Source organism: Mastomys coucha, unplaced genomic scaffold, assembly GCF_008632895.1.
Source record: "Mastomys coucha isolate ucsf_1 unplaced genomic scaffold, UCSF_Mcou_1 pScaffold14, whole genome shotgun sequence".
In the NCBI taxonomy this organism is placed as follows: domain Eukaryota; kingdom Metazoa; phylum Chordata; class Mammalia; order Rodentia; family Muridae; genus Mastomys; species Mastomys coucha.
This window is the reverse complement of record NW_022196896.1, coordinates 81,567,475-81,584,598: the sequence shown is the minus strand read 5'-3', so window position 1 is coordinate 81,584,598 and position 17,124 is coordinate 81,567,475. Positions and strand designations below refer to the sequence as shown.

The following is a 17,124-nucleotide window of genomic DNA, read 5'->3' as shown; positions in this document are numbered from 1 at the left end:
GTGCAGGGACTTCAATTACATGACAGCTTTGCTTTTAAATTTCATCTACATCTAGTTCTGTTCTTTAATGATTTCTGTCTAGGAAACGCAATCTCTCCCCCTTTTAGCTTTTAAACTTATAGAGACTGTATCTTTAAGAAATCATGCATCTCTTCCAGGCATGGCGGTGCACTCCCTTAATTCCAGTACTAGGGAGGCAGAGGCAGTCAGATCTCTGGTTTACAGAGCAAGTTCCAGGACAGCCAGGGCTACAAAGAGAAACCCTGTCTTGGAGAACAAAAGGAGGATACCAGTGCTACTAAAAATAATAAAAGGAAATCATGTATCTAGAAAAACCAAAAGAAAAAAGAAAAAAAGAAGAAATCATGTATCTCATTCTAGTCATAAAAACTACTGGCTCTTTACATTATCATTTTGATGTATTTCATTGATATCTTTTAAAGGTGATATAGTCACTTAGAGAAAACCCTACACAGTGATGCTTTTCTGTTGAAAAAGGAACTTGTAAGGCATTCTGACTCTGGACATATTGGCAACACTGTGTGTCTATCAGTTGGGTCACTCACCTATGCTACTGTCTAAAACAGGCTTAGTCTACAGTCATACTACCCTGAACACATTTAATCTCACTTGAAATAGGAAATATGTAACACATATTAGTATGTCTTACTCAAAATTAAGCCATGTGGTTGCCTCTCCCATTCACTAATATTACGACATACTAATAGAAATAAGGTAGGATTCAGTTATTACCAATGTGAAACTTTCTCTTCATTCTTGGTATCTCAGCTTCAACAAATCCAGACGTCATCAAGATAAATTCAGTGCTGGACATAGCTGCCAAAGTGGAAGACTATTATCTTAAGGGCTATGTTGTTGGGGCCATTCACCCAGTTATCCAGCCTGTGGGGCAGCGGGAGCATCTCCCAGCAAGTCACCTGTACAGGGCAGTGCTGTCCCGGCTGAAGCTAAGGTAAGCATGGCTGTCACGAGAAAAGCCATCTCAGAGGCAGTTGAGAATGATGACTTTTTTTAATCTTTTTTTTTTTTTTTTAATGTTGTTGTTGCTTTAGAGACAGGGTTTCTCTGTGTAGCCCTGGCTATCCTGGAACTTGCTCTGGAGATCTGACTGGCCTCAAACCCAGAGATCCGACTGCCTCTACATCCCAAATTCTGGGATTAAAGGTGTGTACTACACCACCCAGGAGGTTTGGTGGTGGTGGTGTTTTTTAAGACTAAATAAAAAAGAAAATTTGAAAGAGTGATGGAGGATAATGGAGACTGACTCAAGGTGCATTGTGTGGGAGTACATGTAACCCCAGCACTCAGGAGGGTGAGTGAGGCACGGGGACCTCAACTTCAGCACTGCCGTGGGTTACATAGAAAGATTCTAGCTCAAAAGAAGAGAGCCAGAACAACCCCCACTCCCAACGTTGTCTTTACTCTTTGGAGGCAAAGAAATGCCAAGGGAGGGTGTGAGCGAGCAAAGGGAAGGGGAGATAGATCCAAGAAATGCCCAGTAAAGCTGGGTGTCATAGGGACTCCTACAGAAAGCACCAAAAGAGAAGGATCAGCACTTAGCCTAAGGAAACTGGCGGTCTAGGCAGCCTCTCTCAGAGTTCTTGCAGCTACCTGTGTTCTCGTTAAGAATGGCAGCTGAAGCTAGCTTGCACCCTCAACCTCTCATATCTGAAAAAACTACCAGATTCTCATAAATTAAATAGACATATTGGCAGTGTTTTCCCTACATAAGATGGGGTGGGACTCTTGGGATTGAAGCTATGCTTTAACAAGCAAAAGAAGCTCTTAAGGGGTGGTGTTTTGGGGATGAGTACATTGTTCAGTGGCACAACACATGTGCAAGGCCCTGGGTTAGCTCTACAAGAAAACAGCTGGCTTAGCTGTGAAGAGACGTCATGATGAAGGCAACTCTTTTTTTTTTTTTCTTGGTTTTTTGAGACAGGGTTTCTCTGTATAGCCCTGGCTGTCCTGGAACTCACTCTGTAGACCAGGCTGGCCTCGAACTCAGAAATCCACCTGCCTCTGCCTCCCAAGTGCTGGGATTAAAGGCGTGCGCCACCACCGCCCGGCAAAGGCAACTCTTTAAAAAAAGAAGCCATTTAATTAGGGGGTTGCTTACAATTATCATATGGTGGGATGCATACAGTCGTGGTGCTAGAGAGGTAGCGGTAGGCAGAAGGCAGAAAAAGAAACACTGCCTAGGTTTTGAAACCCACAGTGACATACCTACTCCAAAAAAGCCACACCTCCTAATCCTTCCTAGTTGATCAACTGAAGACTAAGCATGCAAGTATGTTAGCCCAGGAGAGCCATTCCAAGTCAGACCAGCACAGCTGCTTTGAGTCTCTCCAAAGAGAATGAGAATGGCCATAATGTTGCCTTCAATTAATATATTAAAAAGTTGTGCTCAATGGGCAGTGGTGGCACGTGCCTTTAATCCCAGCACTTGAGGCAGAGGCAGGAGAATTTCTGAGTTCGAGGCCAGCCTGGTCTACAGAGTGAGTTCCAGGACAGCCAGGGCTATACGGAGAAACCCTGTCTCGAAAAAAAAAAAAAAAGAAAAAAGAAAAAAAAAGAAGTTGTGCACAATTCTTCATCTTTATAAAAACTGTCTCAGGGACTTCCAGCTGAGAGAGATACAGTGAATGCAAGCTTTTATCTTGAGTTCAATCCCAGAACACATGAAGGATGGAAGGAGCCTGCCCCACAGAGCTGCCCTAGGACCTGACACTGCAGTGTGTGCCCTACACACACACACACACACACACACACACACAAAAGTGATACACTTTTTATCTCAAAATTGTGTTTCCTCTTCACAGTGGTGGGTGAACAGCAGTCTAACTATGTAAAGACTAAAGAAAATCATAAGAGGGAAAAGGGTGAGAGAACAAGAAAATCGGAAAAGGAGGGAAGAGAGAGCAGGCTTTAAATTTTTCAGATGGTAGACTAGGATGTAGCTCTGTTTGTTGAGTGCTGTCCTAGTGAGAAGCATTGGGCTCATTTTCTTGTACCAGAGAAACCAGATATAGGCTCACACACCTGTCATCCAGCATTCAGGGGGGTCAAAAGATAAAGTCGTTCTCTACTACATATTAAGTTTGAGGCCTGTCTGAGACACATTAAGTTATCGAAGTTTAAAAAAAAAAAAAAAAAGCTGGGTGGTGTTGGTGCACGCCTTTAGCACTCAGGAGGTAGAGGCAAGCAGATCTCTGGTCTACGGAGCAAGTACCACGACAGCCAGGGCTACAGAGAAAGAGCCTGTCCTGGGAGGGTGGAGTCGGGGGAGCAGAAGTTTTGGAGGTTTTATTGTTCACTACTAAAGATCAAATCCAAGATCTTGCACATTCTAAGCAGGCACTCTACCAGTGGCCCATGTCCCCAGCCCCTTCAGTCTGATTTATAAGTAAACTACCTATGCATACACGTGAATTCACACACACAATTCACACAGACACACAGTTTACGCACACGTGCACAGGGACACACGAGTCTGCATGGCCTTCAGCCTTTACTGGAATATAAAAGTTTCAATTCCAAGCATTACTAAGCACGCTTTTTTTTACATTTTTGACATTCTTACACTGTAATAATGCTTATGTCCTATTTACAAATTCCAGCAACTGTGTATAAACAACCTTTCCTGCTTTTAGTGTTGTTATATAGGCTCAGCAGAGGCTACAACTTGGCAAAAGTTAGAGATCAGTAAAGACAAATGGGGAAAAACTTTTAATCTGCATGTAGGATTGTCATGCTTCTGTGCTTACTTGTGCTTCTACCCAACAACAGTCTATTTAAGTTAGGAATTTCAATTGCTGGAAGCCTAAATTAAGGAAACATAAGGTAACAGAAATTACTGTGTGTCTGTAGCACTTTGTTTGAAATAAACATCAGGAATGAAATAACAAAGTGATAGCCCCGACCTTACTTTGGAGTTGCTCAAGGCTTTCCTATGCACACAGCTGGGAAGCAATACCTAGCCTCTCACCATGCCTGTTCTCCTTGCAGCCCCAAGCATTCAGCAGAAGGCGGACAAAGGCGCGCAAGGCTTGTCATAGAGGAGTGTCCACTAGCTTGTGAGACACAAGCAATCGACGCCACAAAGGAACTCATAGACAAGGTACTGCATGAAAAGGAACTGAGAGTGCCTTCCTCGGGGCAGCTAAGAAACAGTTTCCTTCCTTACCTGAAAACCATGGGGAACCCAGGCCTAATCCTGGGGCTGTGCAAGGGGAGAGGCCATGAGTGCAAGGGCATCCTCAGCTACAGCATGAGTTCAAAGCCAGCCTGGGCTACATAGGAGGGCCCTAAAGATTAAGAAACCAATGGTGGTTTATTCCACAGAATTCAAAATGTAGAGCTTGTGAGCCATTACTAAACTGCAGTAGCCAGGATCCTATGGGGGAAGAGCATGGAAAATGAGGGCACTGAAGGGGTTGTCAGGTTGGTTTATGTAGCACAGTCTAAGCAAGAGAGTACCGGCCCCCTTCATACACAGTAGCAGCTCCTTCCAAAGACCAGGTGCCTTACCAGTCCCAATTGGATGCTGAAGGCCTGGAAGATTCTGGAAAGCCATTAGTCTTCAGTCCCTTTTGGAAAGCTGAAGAAGCTGGGTTTTAATGTCAGCCAAACCTTGCAGCAGCAATCCGCTGCCAGCATAGTGAAGTGAGCAGCACCTGAGGGCAAGAAGGCAGAAGGCAACCCCTCCCACCCCCTCACCCCCTCACTCCCACCCCCATCCCCACCCCCACCCCCGCGCTCTTTGTCTCTGTCTCCCTTCATCTGGTCTGCCAGAGAAGCACCCCCCACATTTAGGGTGGGTCTCCTCACTTCCGTTAATCTAAGCAAGAAAAGTCCTCACAGGTGTGCCATCAACTTGGCTGTTAATTGGCGTCAGATCCTGTCAAATTGACAACCAAGAGTAGGCATCACAAAATCAAAACTGAGAGCCAGTAGACCAGACCAGAGGCAGAAGAAGGACGTTTAACACAAATGGAGCAGCAGGGAGCAGCCAGAGTGCCTGCATCTTAGTCAGTGCTTAGGGGAGCAGGCAGCTCTGTGGAAAGTAGATTCCAAAAGTTTTAGATGAGATAAAAAGATTTTCTTTCTTTCTTTTTTTTTTTTTTTTTTTTTTTTTTTTTTTTTTTTTTTTTTTTTTTTTTTTTTTTTTTTGGTTTTTTTGTTTTGTTTTGTTTTTTTTCAAGACAGGGTTTCTCTGTGTATCCCTGGCTGTCCTGGAACTCACTCTGTAGGCCAGGCTGGCCTCGAACTCAGAAATCTGCATGCCTCTGCCTCCCAAGTGCTGGGATTAAAGGTGTGAGCCACCACCGCCCGGCTCTTCTTTTTTAATATGAAAGAATATATGAAAAAAAAAGTAGACACATTCAATTGTGAATGGAGGTATTAGCAAAAAAACAAATTATGTTTATTTTTAAGAAAACTTAACTTGAAAAGAGATGGAGGGAAAACTCCAACAATGTATATTTGCGTCTTTAATCCCAGCACTTGGGAGGCAGAGACAGGCGCATTTCTGAGTTCAAAGCCAGCCTCGTCTACAGAGTGAGTTCCAGGACAGCCAGGGATACACAGAGAAACCCTGTCTCGAAAACAAAAAATAAAAAAACAAACAACAACAACAAAAAATGTATATTTTTGAAAGCTGCATAAATAAAAATTGAACACTAAATGTAGATTGACTAAACCAAGAAAAAGCTACATATATCCTTAAATATTCTAAATTGAAATTAAATATTCTAAATTTTTTTGTTGAAAGTTGTTTTAAGCCCCATTGGCATTCTTATAAGTTCTTAGCTTTTATTTGTTTTCTGTTGTCTTTGATTTTCCTGGGTTTTTTTGTTTGTTTTGTTTTTTAAAACAGTTTCACTATCTAGCCTTAGCTGCCCTGGCACTCTCTGAGACCAGTGTTTCTCAGCCTTCCTAATGCTGCAGTTCTTTAATCCAGCCCCTCATGTTATGATGCCCCCAACCAGAAAATGATTTTCGTTGCTACTTCAAAAGTGTAATTTTGCTACTGCTATGAATCATACTGTAAATATTAGAGATATTATTAGAAATAGAGGTTTGCCAGAGACCCACAGGTTGATTTTAGACCAAACCGGCCTTGAAATCAGCCCAGCGGTGCCTCTGAGCGCTGGAATTAGCAGCACATCCAGCTAGCCTTTATTTAATTTAAATATATAGCGTCAAGAACCCAAGACGCTTTGTTTCAGGTAAACACTGTGAGAGTGAGGTAGGCAGACTCACGTCTATAGGCCTTTGATCACATAGGAGGCTGAGGCCAGGAGACCCTGGGTTCCAGACCAGCTTGGGTTACAAAGAAAGAAAGGAAAGGTGAAGTTTGTTTCTGTTGCTGACTTCAAGTGGTGAATAACCACTTGTGGAGGATTACCTGTGGTTTATGACTCACAGCTGTTAACATGTTTCTTGGCATTCAGGTACAAGGTGGCCACTCAGCTGAGCTGGTAGGAAAAGTCCAGGTTTTACAGAGTACACAAGCAGTTCGTTGCTACTATTCTGGTTTGTTTGCTTGTTGTCGGTTTTTTGTTTTTGGTTTTTTGTTTTGTTTTGTTTTTCCCTATCTGGGAATAAATACACTCCAGACAGCTTCTATTGAAAACAAAAATGTAGCTACTAATTGAGTCTTGAACGACACCCCTCAGGGCAACTTGTTTTGAATCTAACTTCCTGGACCCAGCTGAAGACCTACTTACACAGGAAAGCCTGTTGTCGCAGGGTTAGCTTGGTGGGGCTCCTCTCTAAGTGAAAAGCTTCAGAAAGCATGCCCGGGAGGTATCCCAGCATTGCCCTGGGCATGCACAAGAGCAGTCGGTGAATGCCATTTTGTGTGAGGACTTGGTTGTTGAACAGCTAATGTTCACGTCAGGCTTCGACAACATATTGTTGTCTCCCCTATTTTCAGCCTGTGCACTTGTCTGTGGTACTTAGAACCGAACACGTACGCCTCCTGCCTGCTGACATCCTACTCTGGGCTAGGTCCCACCCCTGACCATTCTGTTTTTAATATTCAGTTTGCAGGTTTTTTCCCTCAGGATTTTAAAGCACCACATTTAAAAAATATCAGTCCTCCACGGCAGGCAAGGCAGACCAAGATGTAAGGTGTGGCTCCCTAAGCTGATGACCGGAGTTCAGTCTCTGGAATTCAGTGACAGAAGAAGAGAACTAACTCCTACAAGTCCCTTGTGCTGTACGTGTGCATCACACCATGACACACACATGTGCACATGGGCACACACAAGCACATACAGAGAGAGAGAGAGAGAGAGAGAGAGGGATAGATGGATAGATGGATGGATGGATAGTTAGATGTAATTATTCATCCTCCAAGTAAAAATGGAAAAGACATCAATATATTTGTTCACAGACTTTTCCAGGAAAAAAGATGTATGTGTTAGAGTAAGAAGGAGAGGTTCACGTGAATGTCTCCACTGAAACCAATACCTAGAGAGGACTCTGATAAGAAATTTAACCCTTCCTACTTCCAGAACACCAAGCCCTCTTGTACCTCCCTCTTTTCTCCCAGTACACCTGGAAGAGGGAAACTGTGGTTATATCTAAGTACCCACACAGTGTGAACTCTCAGAATGTAACTCTTAGAGGAATGCAGCCAGGGCTCTGGCTCCCAGCAGCCTCCACCTTCTGAGCCAGCCCCCAGAAGCTCATCCGAATGCATGGCTCTGCATTTTCCTCAGTTCTCCCTGCCTTTGAAAATCCCATTTTATTCTGTCCTGGTTTCCATATAAGTCCAGGATAACACTTAAAACTTTTAGTTTAGATGTTTAAATCAATGACCATGAAAAACACTGCTGAGCCGGGCATGGCTGTTCATGCCTTTGCCCTGGGGAGTGCTACCAGCTGAACACAGGAGAAGAACACTGCCACCCTTAGGTCCTGGGCATTGTGAGCTTAGAGAAACTGAGGTGATAATGCCACAAGCATGGGAGTGGAAATCACTATCACTAAGATCCTACATTGTTTCAACGGCTTTCACGGCCCCTGCTTCAGGGACTGTTGACTGACTGACAGGATAAATCTAATTCTGTGTATTTGGCCCAGGGCTTGGCAGACATCAGACCCAAGCAGACTGGGAAGCTTCATTACAGCCGCCGTGAACGGGACTCGGGCTTTAGATGTGCAGATTTTATAAGAACTGATCTTCTAACATCGTTCAGAAGCAACATTGAATAGTGCTGTCTGCTTTTTGCTTTTCATTTCATGCCTTCTTTAATAGTGAGGTTATATTTGTTTCAGTTATTTTGGCAGTGTTCTAGAATAGTCTTTAATTTTGCTCCAACTGAAAAGATCATTGCTAATAGCCTCCAAAACCCATGCTATATGATTACTAGGTCTTGCCAAATATGGCAGAATTTCAGGAGACAATGTGGTCCTGTTTTTTATCATTTCTAAATGAGATCAGTTCTGTTTGACAAATCCTGCTGACACCGATCTTGAGAGAAGTGTACTTCAGGGGTTCTCAGTTGGCTTCTAGGTGTGCCTCAGTTACTAGTCAGTCTCCTGGATCAGTCTCCTGGCCTCTTCGGAGACTGAAGGTTAGTTGACTGGGTCATACATGGGCTTACCTTGGTCCTGCCATCTCTTTAAACCCCAGATTAATGCCGCTGCTAAAAGAGGGATGAAATTTGTTGGGCTCGTCTCACAGTGCTACTTGCCATCGGTGCACTGTAATGGAGCCAGCCATGATGGAGTCACAGAGTCGGGGCTACACACAAGGCACGGTTCACAAGACAACTGCAAAGGCTGGAATGAAGGAAAAGTGGAAAGTGGAGAGTCGGAGGAACCTCAGCATGAAAGTGGTGAACAGCATCAGACAGAGGGCAACAGCATCCCCAGCTACTCCAACCCAAAGCGGACAGAAGGTAACTGTGTGCCTGGGAAGAGAATGTATTCTTACGGTTCCCAGCTAGAGTTATTTTAAAGAACTACAAGACAAAGTTAGTGTCAGAAGATCATAAGGACAGTGAACCATTCTAAACTCGTGGGTTGTTTTTAAGTTGTTAGACCAGAGGTATGGCAGGACAATGTTTCAGGCACTGGTTCTCCGGGTGGCCCAGCCAGCCAGTCGCCTTAGCCCTCTTCCCCAAAGAAAGCATGAAAGCGACTTGGTAAACAGCCTGGGAGAATGTCAGGGGCGCTTTTCCCCCTTGGAAACCAAGGGACTCAAGCTTTGATCCTCACTAGGATCTATGACAATGGGACATGACAATGAGCCAGTTAGTGTAACAATAGTGCCCACAGCCAGAAATAGCTGCAGACAGTAGTCTAGTTCTTCTCTGCCAAGACTCCGGTTTTCCCAAGAAATTGAGAGTATTTTGCTCTTTTATTTTTGACTGTGTAAAAGTTCCCTGACATCTTTGCAGGATTTTTTTTTTTAAGCAACATCAAAGAAAGCTAAGGACTGTGTGAACTGTAAGTTGCCATGGGCTCTGGAGATGAACCTCGATGTCTTTCTATAAAGGAGGCAGTTGCAGGGCCTCTCTCACCGGCTATAAAAGGGGAAACAGTCCAGTACCTGGCACTTAGCACAAACGAAACTCCAGCAACGTGACAGATGCTCCCAACCTTTGATCAGCATTGGCTCCCGGTGCAGTGGACTCTGGGCTTCCTGGTTCTGAGGCATGTTCAGTGTCCTGTGCATCCATTTGAGCTCTGTCTTCTAGAGAATGAACAGGAGATGAACTTGAAACTGTTAAAGTTGTGCTGGGTGGGCTTCTCTTGGTTTTTTAATTGTTTTGTTGTTGTTGTTTTTGAGCTGAGGACCAAGCCCAGGGCCTTATGCTTGATAGGCAAGTACTCTACCACTAAGCTAAATCTTCAACCCCTGTTAAAGCATTTTTTTAAATGGAAAAATATTTATACAGTAAGTAACTGTACATCTAAAAACTAAAAGCTTTCATGAGAACAATAAATACAAGTTCATCCTAGCAGTTATTTTTAGAGATTGGAATTGGAGACTATATACTGCTAGCTACTACATAGTAGGCTCCATTGTGTCCATTGTCTTATTTCTGTGAAGAAGTAGTTCAAGGCCAGTGTGTTGTAATGTCAACATTTGATTAAACTGTGTTGGGGTGGGGAGGGCATAGAGATGGTGTAGTCAGTAAAGCACTTGTCCCACAAATGCAAAGTCTTAAGTTTGGTGTCCATCTACCCAGATGAGAAGTGCATGCTTATGACCTCAGGGCTGGACAGGTAGACAAGATGGCCAGAGCAGAAGATCTGGGTCAGTCAGAGACCCTAACTCAAAACCTAAGGTACAGAAGAACTGAAACAGTTGCAACATCAACCTCTGGCCTCTGCCTGTGTACGTGTACCCTAACACAGGACCCTACCCAAACATGTACACAGATAGACACACATATTTTTTTAATTGAGCAAGTGGCTATTTTTATTATTTTCTATATTCATTTGTATGTTTGTTTGTTAAAAGATTTATTTATTTATATTTATTTATTACATATAAGTACACTGTAGCTGTCTTCAGACACACCAGAAGAGGGCATCAGATCTCATTACAGATGGTTGTGAGCCACCATGTGGTTGCTAGGATTTGAACTAAGGACTTTTGGAAGAGCAGTCAGTGCCCTTAACCACTGAGCCATCTCTCCAGCCCCATTTGTGTGTTTCTAATGGCTAATAAAGAACAAGTCATTTAAGAATTTTGAACAGTTCTTCCCTTTTCCCTTATTGCCTAGCCCCAGATAACAAGCTGTATATGGCGTTCAATGCTTTTGAGGAGGATCCAGCCAGCTGGACCTATCAGGAAGGCGTCCTGTCCATGAAAGTGACAAGAAAAGGAGCTGTCATCAGTGCCCTGGACGCCAACTGGCTAGAACTAACTACATTTTATTATAAACAAGGCTTCTCTTTAATCGACTCTTTTGTGTGCTGGGAGACACCTAAAGGTGAGTTTCACATTAGTAATATATTTATATGTTACTGTTATATATAATCTGGATTTGGATCAACGCTGCTGAAAATGGTTTTGCCTTTCAAGTTCTATCACTGTAAGGATGGGTCTAATTCTTTTAAAAGATATGTTCCAGTCATTATACAACTTTAATTGAAAAGCTTTGTCCAGTGAAATGGCTCAACAGGTGAAGGAGGTGGCAGCTCAGCCTCAAGCCCCAGGGCCCACGACAGAAGAAAAGACCCAGTGCCCCAAGTAGAGCTCGGGCCTCCACATGGATGCAGAGGCACACATGACACATCTGTGTGCCCCCACATGGATGCAGAGGCACACACATGCCACCCCTGTGTGCCTCCACATGGATGCAGAGGCACACACATGCCACCCCTGTGCGTCCATACACATACAGCAAACACGAAGACAGACAAAGTGCATTTAGTTAGTTTGGTTTGGTTTGGTTTGGTTTGGTTTGGTTTGGTTTGGTTTTCTGAGACAGGGTTTTTCTATGTAGGCCTGGCTCTCTGTAAACTAGGTTGTCCTCAAACTCACAGAGATCCTCCTGCTTCTGTCTTCCACTTCCTGGCTAATTTAAAAAAAAAAAATAAGAAAAGCTTTACTATTGCTGAATGACGGTGGCTAGTCAGGGATAATCGTGAGAGTCTGTCTTTACAAACATTAGTAAAATAAGCCTGGTGTGGTGGTGCACACCTTTAATCACAGCACTCCATAAGCAAAGACAGGAGGATCTCTGAGTTCCAGGCCAGTCTGATCTACAGAGCAAGTTCCAGGATAGCCAGGGCTGCACAGAGAAGCATTGTCACAGAAAAGAGAGGGGGGGATGAGGAGGGAGCACTTTACTATCCTTAAGAGCAATTCCATGCAGGTGTAGAATTATAATGTTGTAATGTAACGTTTGCTGTTGCATAGGAGCCATTAGGAATAGACACACCATGGAGGGATCTGCCAGTAGAAATTCCCAGGTACAGTGTGCTAAAATAGCTCGGTCGGGAAGCTCAGGGCAGCACCCTGTACTTGATGTCCACATTTGATGTATTATCCCAATTTGTAGCACTAGACACATGTATATAGTTAGTGAATTTCAGGCTCTCTATAATTTGTGCAGAGGATAATTCAGAGAGATATCCTTTAGTTTGTCTTTCTCTGTAGTTAAAATGTAGTACAAATCAGCCTTATCTATCCCCAAAACAGAGTTCCCCAAAATGACTTTAACAGAGATCAGTGTTCAAGAAATGAAACACAAACAGTGGGCAGCCCGGGGAGAGCATACCACAGGCGGCGTGGCTACGGCCTTAAGCACAGTGAGACTGGAGCAAAAGGTGAAGGAATTAGACCCAATGGCATGAGACTACTCTGGTTTTTGTTTGGTTGGTTTTTGTTGTTGTTGTTGTTGTTGTTGTTGTTGTTGTTGTTTTAGTTTTTGGTTTTTCGAGACAGAGTTTCTCTGTATAGTCCAGGATGTCCTGGAACTCACTCTGTAGACCAGGCTGGCCTCGAACTCAGAAATCCGCCTGTCTCTGCCTCCCAAGTGCTGGGATTAAAGGCATGTGCCACCACTGCCTGGCTACCACTCTGTTCTTAAACCAGCCTTCTGATGCTTTCCCTGGTGGCAACAGAGGATGGGATAGAACAGTGTGTCTAGGAGTCACGTGCGAGAAGATCCTTTTAACTAAAGCCAAAGCTAAAAGCCACACCCAAGGAGTCATAGCGTTGGGCCCTGTAGAAATGCCAGGCACACAGCAGGTGCTCAGTAAATACTCCTCTGTGTTTTCTGGTTACTGGAAATTTGAGTGGGCTGACAGAGGCTGTTTCCTAACAGGGGTAGGAAACTCACTTTCTGCTGCTGCGAGACGTTAATGAGGACATTAGTGTAGCACCGAGACTACAGAGGAGCTCATTTTCTGGTAACCCGTCCTTCCTGGCATGCATTGTGTGTCATACTTTCAGTACAGATCACCTCTTTGGAGACTGGTTTTGATCCCTTACGCTGTTTCTCTCCCTCTCTTCTTCTCCATCTTGTCTTTGCAGTGTCTAAATTGCAGATATTCCAACTTTCAGTTAGTGACAAACTGCCTAAGGAAAAGCAAAAATATTCTCTTCTGTCTCTCTCAGGCATTCCTGCCTTGGGCCTGGTCTGATAAAAATAAAATTAGCTACAGCAGTTGCTTAGCCAGAAACCGTCTGGGGCTTTAGTTCTTAGAGCCCCCAGGGAGGCTCTCCCACTTTGTGCAGCTCTGGAATGTCTTTTCAGACATTCTTCCATGCCATCTCTGCCAAGCCTCTACTCACTCGCCTCAGCCTGTGGGGTCTGGACACTGGTGGGTGTGTCACTAGGACTCTCCAAGGACACTGCAGAGGGGAGACTGACCAGTGTCCATGTCTCTGTGAGAAGCCGGTGTCAAGAAGCAGGGCAGAGTTGGACTCTGTTTTGAATGTTTGATGCCTGCCATCCCAAGCATACAGGGAAACAATGCATATTTACTGTGTCTTGCTTCTGCCTTCATCACAAATATTGTCAGAAATCAGTTCCCTATGGAGAAATGGAAGTACAAAATTCCACATTGCCCAGAAGCTTAAATACATTGGCTCCCAAATCACATGGGAGAAAATGCTTCACAAATAGTGGTGGAGGGGAAGGGATACACTGGAAAGTTACCTGCCTCACTGAGCGTGTCAGAGCTGACACTGCCATTGTCAGATCCTCCCCTGCAGTGGCCTTCCACACACACCCAGCCTTTTCTGTTTTTAATAATCCCCTGGACGCAGGCGGGGACACGGCCTCAGATATAGTCTGCTTCTTCTTTATATGCCACTTCTTGGGGCTCCCCTTAGGGCTCCCTTTTGATTGTTTGTGGATTCTCTTCCTTTCAAGAAGATACTTAAAGTACAGAGGGGTGATAAAGCCGAAAGGTATCTATCTTTGTTTGTGCTCAAAATCGATGTATATGCTTAGCTGTGTTATTATGTTTGCAACAATGAGCAAACGTGGGTACCAAGCAGGCTGTGAAGGTACCAAAACACACACACACACACACACACACACACACACACATGCATACATTCAAAAGTAAGAAAAATATTCGGAGTACCCAACAGAATACGGTGACAAGAGAACCAGGGAAGAATCTACAGGGAAGATGATGGGAGACTATGGAGATAGCCCAAAGGTCAAGGGGCTTGCCTCTACCCGTCCACCTGAGTTCAGTTATCCACGGCCCACATGACAGAAGGAGAGTACTGACTCCTACAAATTACCCTCTGATCTCCACACATGTGGAACATGCACACATCCACACATATGTACACATACACATACATACATACATATATACAGTAATAACCGAAGTGCAACTAAGAGGCTATAGGGGGCTGTAGGGGGCTGTAGGGGGCTGTAGGGGGCAGGCATGTAAGAGCCAGGGTAGACTGTTCAAGGCAAAGAGCACAGAGCTAGTGAGAAGAACCCAGAGGGTCTGTGTGGCTGGAGCAGGGTATGTAGGGAAAGATGGCTCTAGACAAGGTGAGAGGTGGGAGGGTCCTGTTCATCAGGAAAGCTGTGGCAAGAGCTGGCATGTGTGTTTTACTTGCTCTCTGCTGATGTTGTTCTACACCTTGCATGGAATAACTCATTATTACCTACACAAGCAAGCCTGTGTGAAAACTGATACACACAGACCCTAAATGATGTGCCCACATTTACACAACTAGGAAGCAACTTGGCCAGCGAGGTGGTGTTAGAAATAATAATAACCCATTTTTCCTTTTCCAGTTCTGCTCCCAGAATGCCTCACTTGGGCTCACTCTCTGACTAGCTGGTAACTTATTTAACCATTCAAACTACTTTATGTCTATCACTTGGTTAGTCACCTCTCCTTCAGTCCTGGCCCTCTCATCTCCTCAGTGTCTCCCTCAGCATCTCTCTGAGTTTTTCTTAGCCAGCTCCCCTCTTGTCTCCCTCAGCTCTCCCCAAGTCTCCCTTTTATCTCTTATTATTCCCAGAATCCTCTCTCTTCCTGCCAGTGTCCCACCTTATATTTCCTGTCTCAGCTCATTGGCCAACAGCTTTTTTATTGATAGGTGATCTTTATAAGAGATTCTCTCTAAGGTGGAATGTATGCTTGTTTTTCATTAATCAATTAACTAATAAATTAATTTACTAATTAATTCTGTGGAAGTGTGTGGTGTGTGCTTGCCATGTGGGGGTCAAAGGACAGTTCATGTGGATCAATTCTCTCCTTCCACAATGTGAGTTTTAGGGATTAAAATCAGATCCCCGGGCTTGTCTGAAGTCTCCCAAAGCATAGTATGTGATCTTAACCATCGTGCAGAACATTGATTTCAATTCATTAGTTGAAGATTTTAAAAAGGAGTCATTGATCTGATTTGCGTTTTTAAAAAGACCTCTCTGGCCCCATTTTGGGACATGGATCATAAATGACAAGAGTAGAGAAGCTAATATTTAGTTACTTTTCTGTTGCCATGACCAAAGAAACTCATAAATAAATATATATATATCATAAATATGTATATATATATATATATATATATATATATATATATATTGCCAGGTGGTGGTGACAGTAGTGCACACTCCTTTAATCTCAGCACCAAGAGGCAGAGGCAAATAGATCTCTGTGAGTTAGAGCTACAAAGCTAGTTCTAGGACAGCCAGGGCTTCAGGAAGAAATCCTATATGGGGAAACAAAACAAACAAACAAAAAAGAATATTGACATTACAGAAACCTATGCTTGCTAAGGCTTCTCCTACACAGAAGCAGGGAACAAATGCATTTGGTTAATGTTGTATCCAGGAATGGGGGTGGGTGGGGAGGGAGCGGGAGGGGAAGAGAAAGGGAAAGGGGAGAGGGAGATGGAGAGAGAGAACAGTGTCACGCCAAGGCTTCAGAACATGTGTAGATAAAAAGTCTGCGGGCAGGAGATTTTGAAACCATGGATTTTGACATACCTGAAACCTGGTCCTCCTTTCTCCGTACACACACACACCCACCCACCCACCCAGAATAGTGGCCATGGGCTCATTGGCTGCCAGTGCTGCAGAGGAAACTGTAGTGACTCCTCCCCCATTACCCGGAGGTAATTACCCATTTATCACAGCCCCACTACGACTTCCCTGCTGCTCATCCTTGCTGCCACTTCAGTTGGTAGAATGCTTCAGAAACTGAGAACTCTCTCCCAGAACTATGGCCCTAGTGTAAGCACTGAGAGGGCCACCTAGGGTCTCATTCTATAGCCCAGATTAGGCTTGTACTTTAAGTATCTTCTTGTGGTTTTTCCACCTTAGCCTTGCAGGCATTAAGCTACCCCCCACAGCCAGGTTGTTTGTAGTCTTTTATATCTGGCTTCCTTTGTACAACATAGTTTCTTTGAAATTCACTAAATGTTGCATTACAATGAGCCTCGCTTTTATTTCTGTGTTGTTTGGACTGTACTTGCTTGCTTTTAAACCACTGGGGTTTAGAAATGGGTCAATGGGATGGTTCCCTGAGTTAAGGTGTTTGCAGCCTGCCTGAGGGCTGGGATCCACACTGGGGAAAGAAGAGACCTGGCTTCCCCAAGTTATATTATAACGTCCACAAGCACCGTAGGTTGGACACACACACTAGATAGATGGATAGATGGATAGATGAATACATGGACAGATGATGGGTAGATAAAATAGATAATGTAATTTTTTTTTTAATTTAGCACATGCCTTTTATCCCAGAGACAGATCTCTGATTTTGAGGCCAGCATGGTTTAAAACGTTCCAGGTTACTTTGTCTCCAAAAGAAAAAAAAAGAAGTTACAAGTACCTATCTCCAACATTGAAGGCAGGGAAAGTGGTTTCCAAAGGAAACAGAGGGGCAGGCTGTAACTAACTATGGAATTACTGCAATATAAAATCATTTTAAAGTCCGCACCCCCATTCTAAAAAGCATAAGCAGCTCTGTTTCTCAGCTTTGATTCTGCTGGTGAGTGTGGTGCTCTGCAGTGGGGACCAGTCAAAGAAAAATGGGGCACAGACTGCAAGTAGAAACCAGTTCCAACTAGTACATTATACTTTACTGTGTTTCTACAAATTCTCTTTTTAAAAAAAAAAAAGTGCATTCTCTGTTGTATTC

General features: G+C 43.9%; 1 protein-coding gene across 2 annotated transcripts in view; it reads left to right on the top strand.

Annotated features, from left to right (window-relative positions):
- The window catches only part of Rftn2 (raftlin family member 2), a 53,793-nt gene that overhangs the window by 11,221 nt on the left and 25,448 nt on the right, over positions 1–17,124 (top strand). Inside the window, exons 2-6 of one of the 2 annotated variants that reach the window (XM_031367523.1) lie at positions 790–973; positions 4,030–4,141; positions 8,669–8,936; positions 10,773–10,982; positions 13,838–13,915. In XM_031367523.1, the coding sequence (XP_031223383.1) occupies positions 790–973; positions 4,030–4,141; positions 8,669–8,936; positions 10,773–10,982; positions 13,838–13,915 (852 nt within the window). The remainder of the gene's footprint in view (positions 1–789; positions 974–4,029; positions 4,142–8,668; positions 8,937–10,772; positions 10,983–13,837; positions 13,916–17,124) is intronic. The other variant, XM_031367522.1, reaches the window with a different exon arrangement.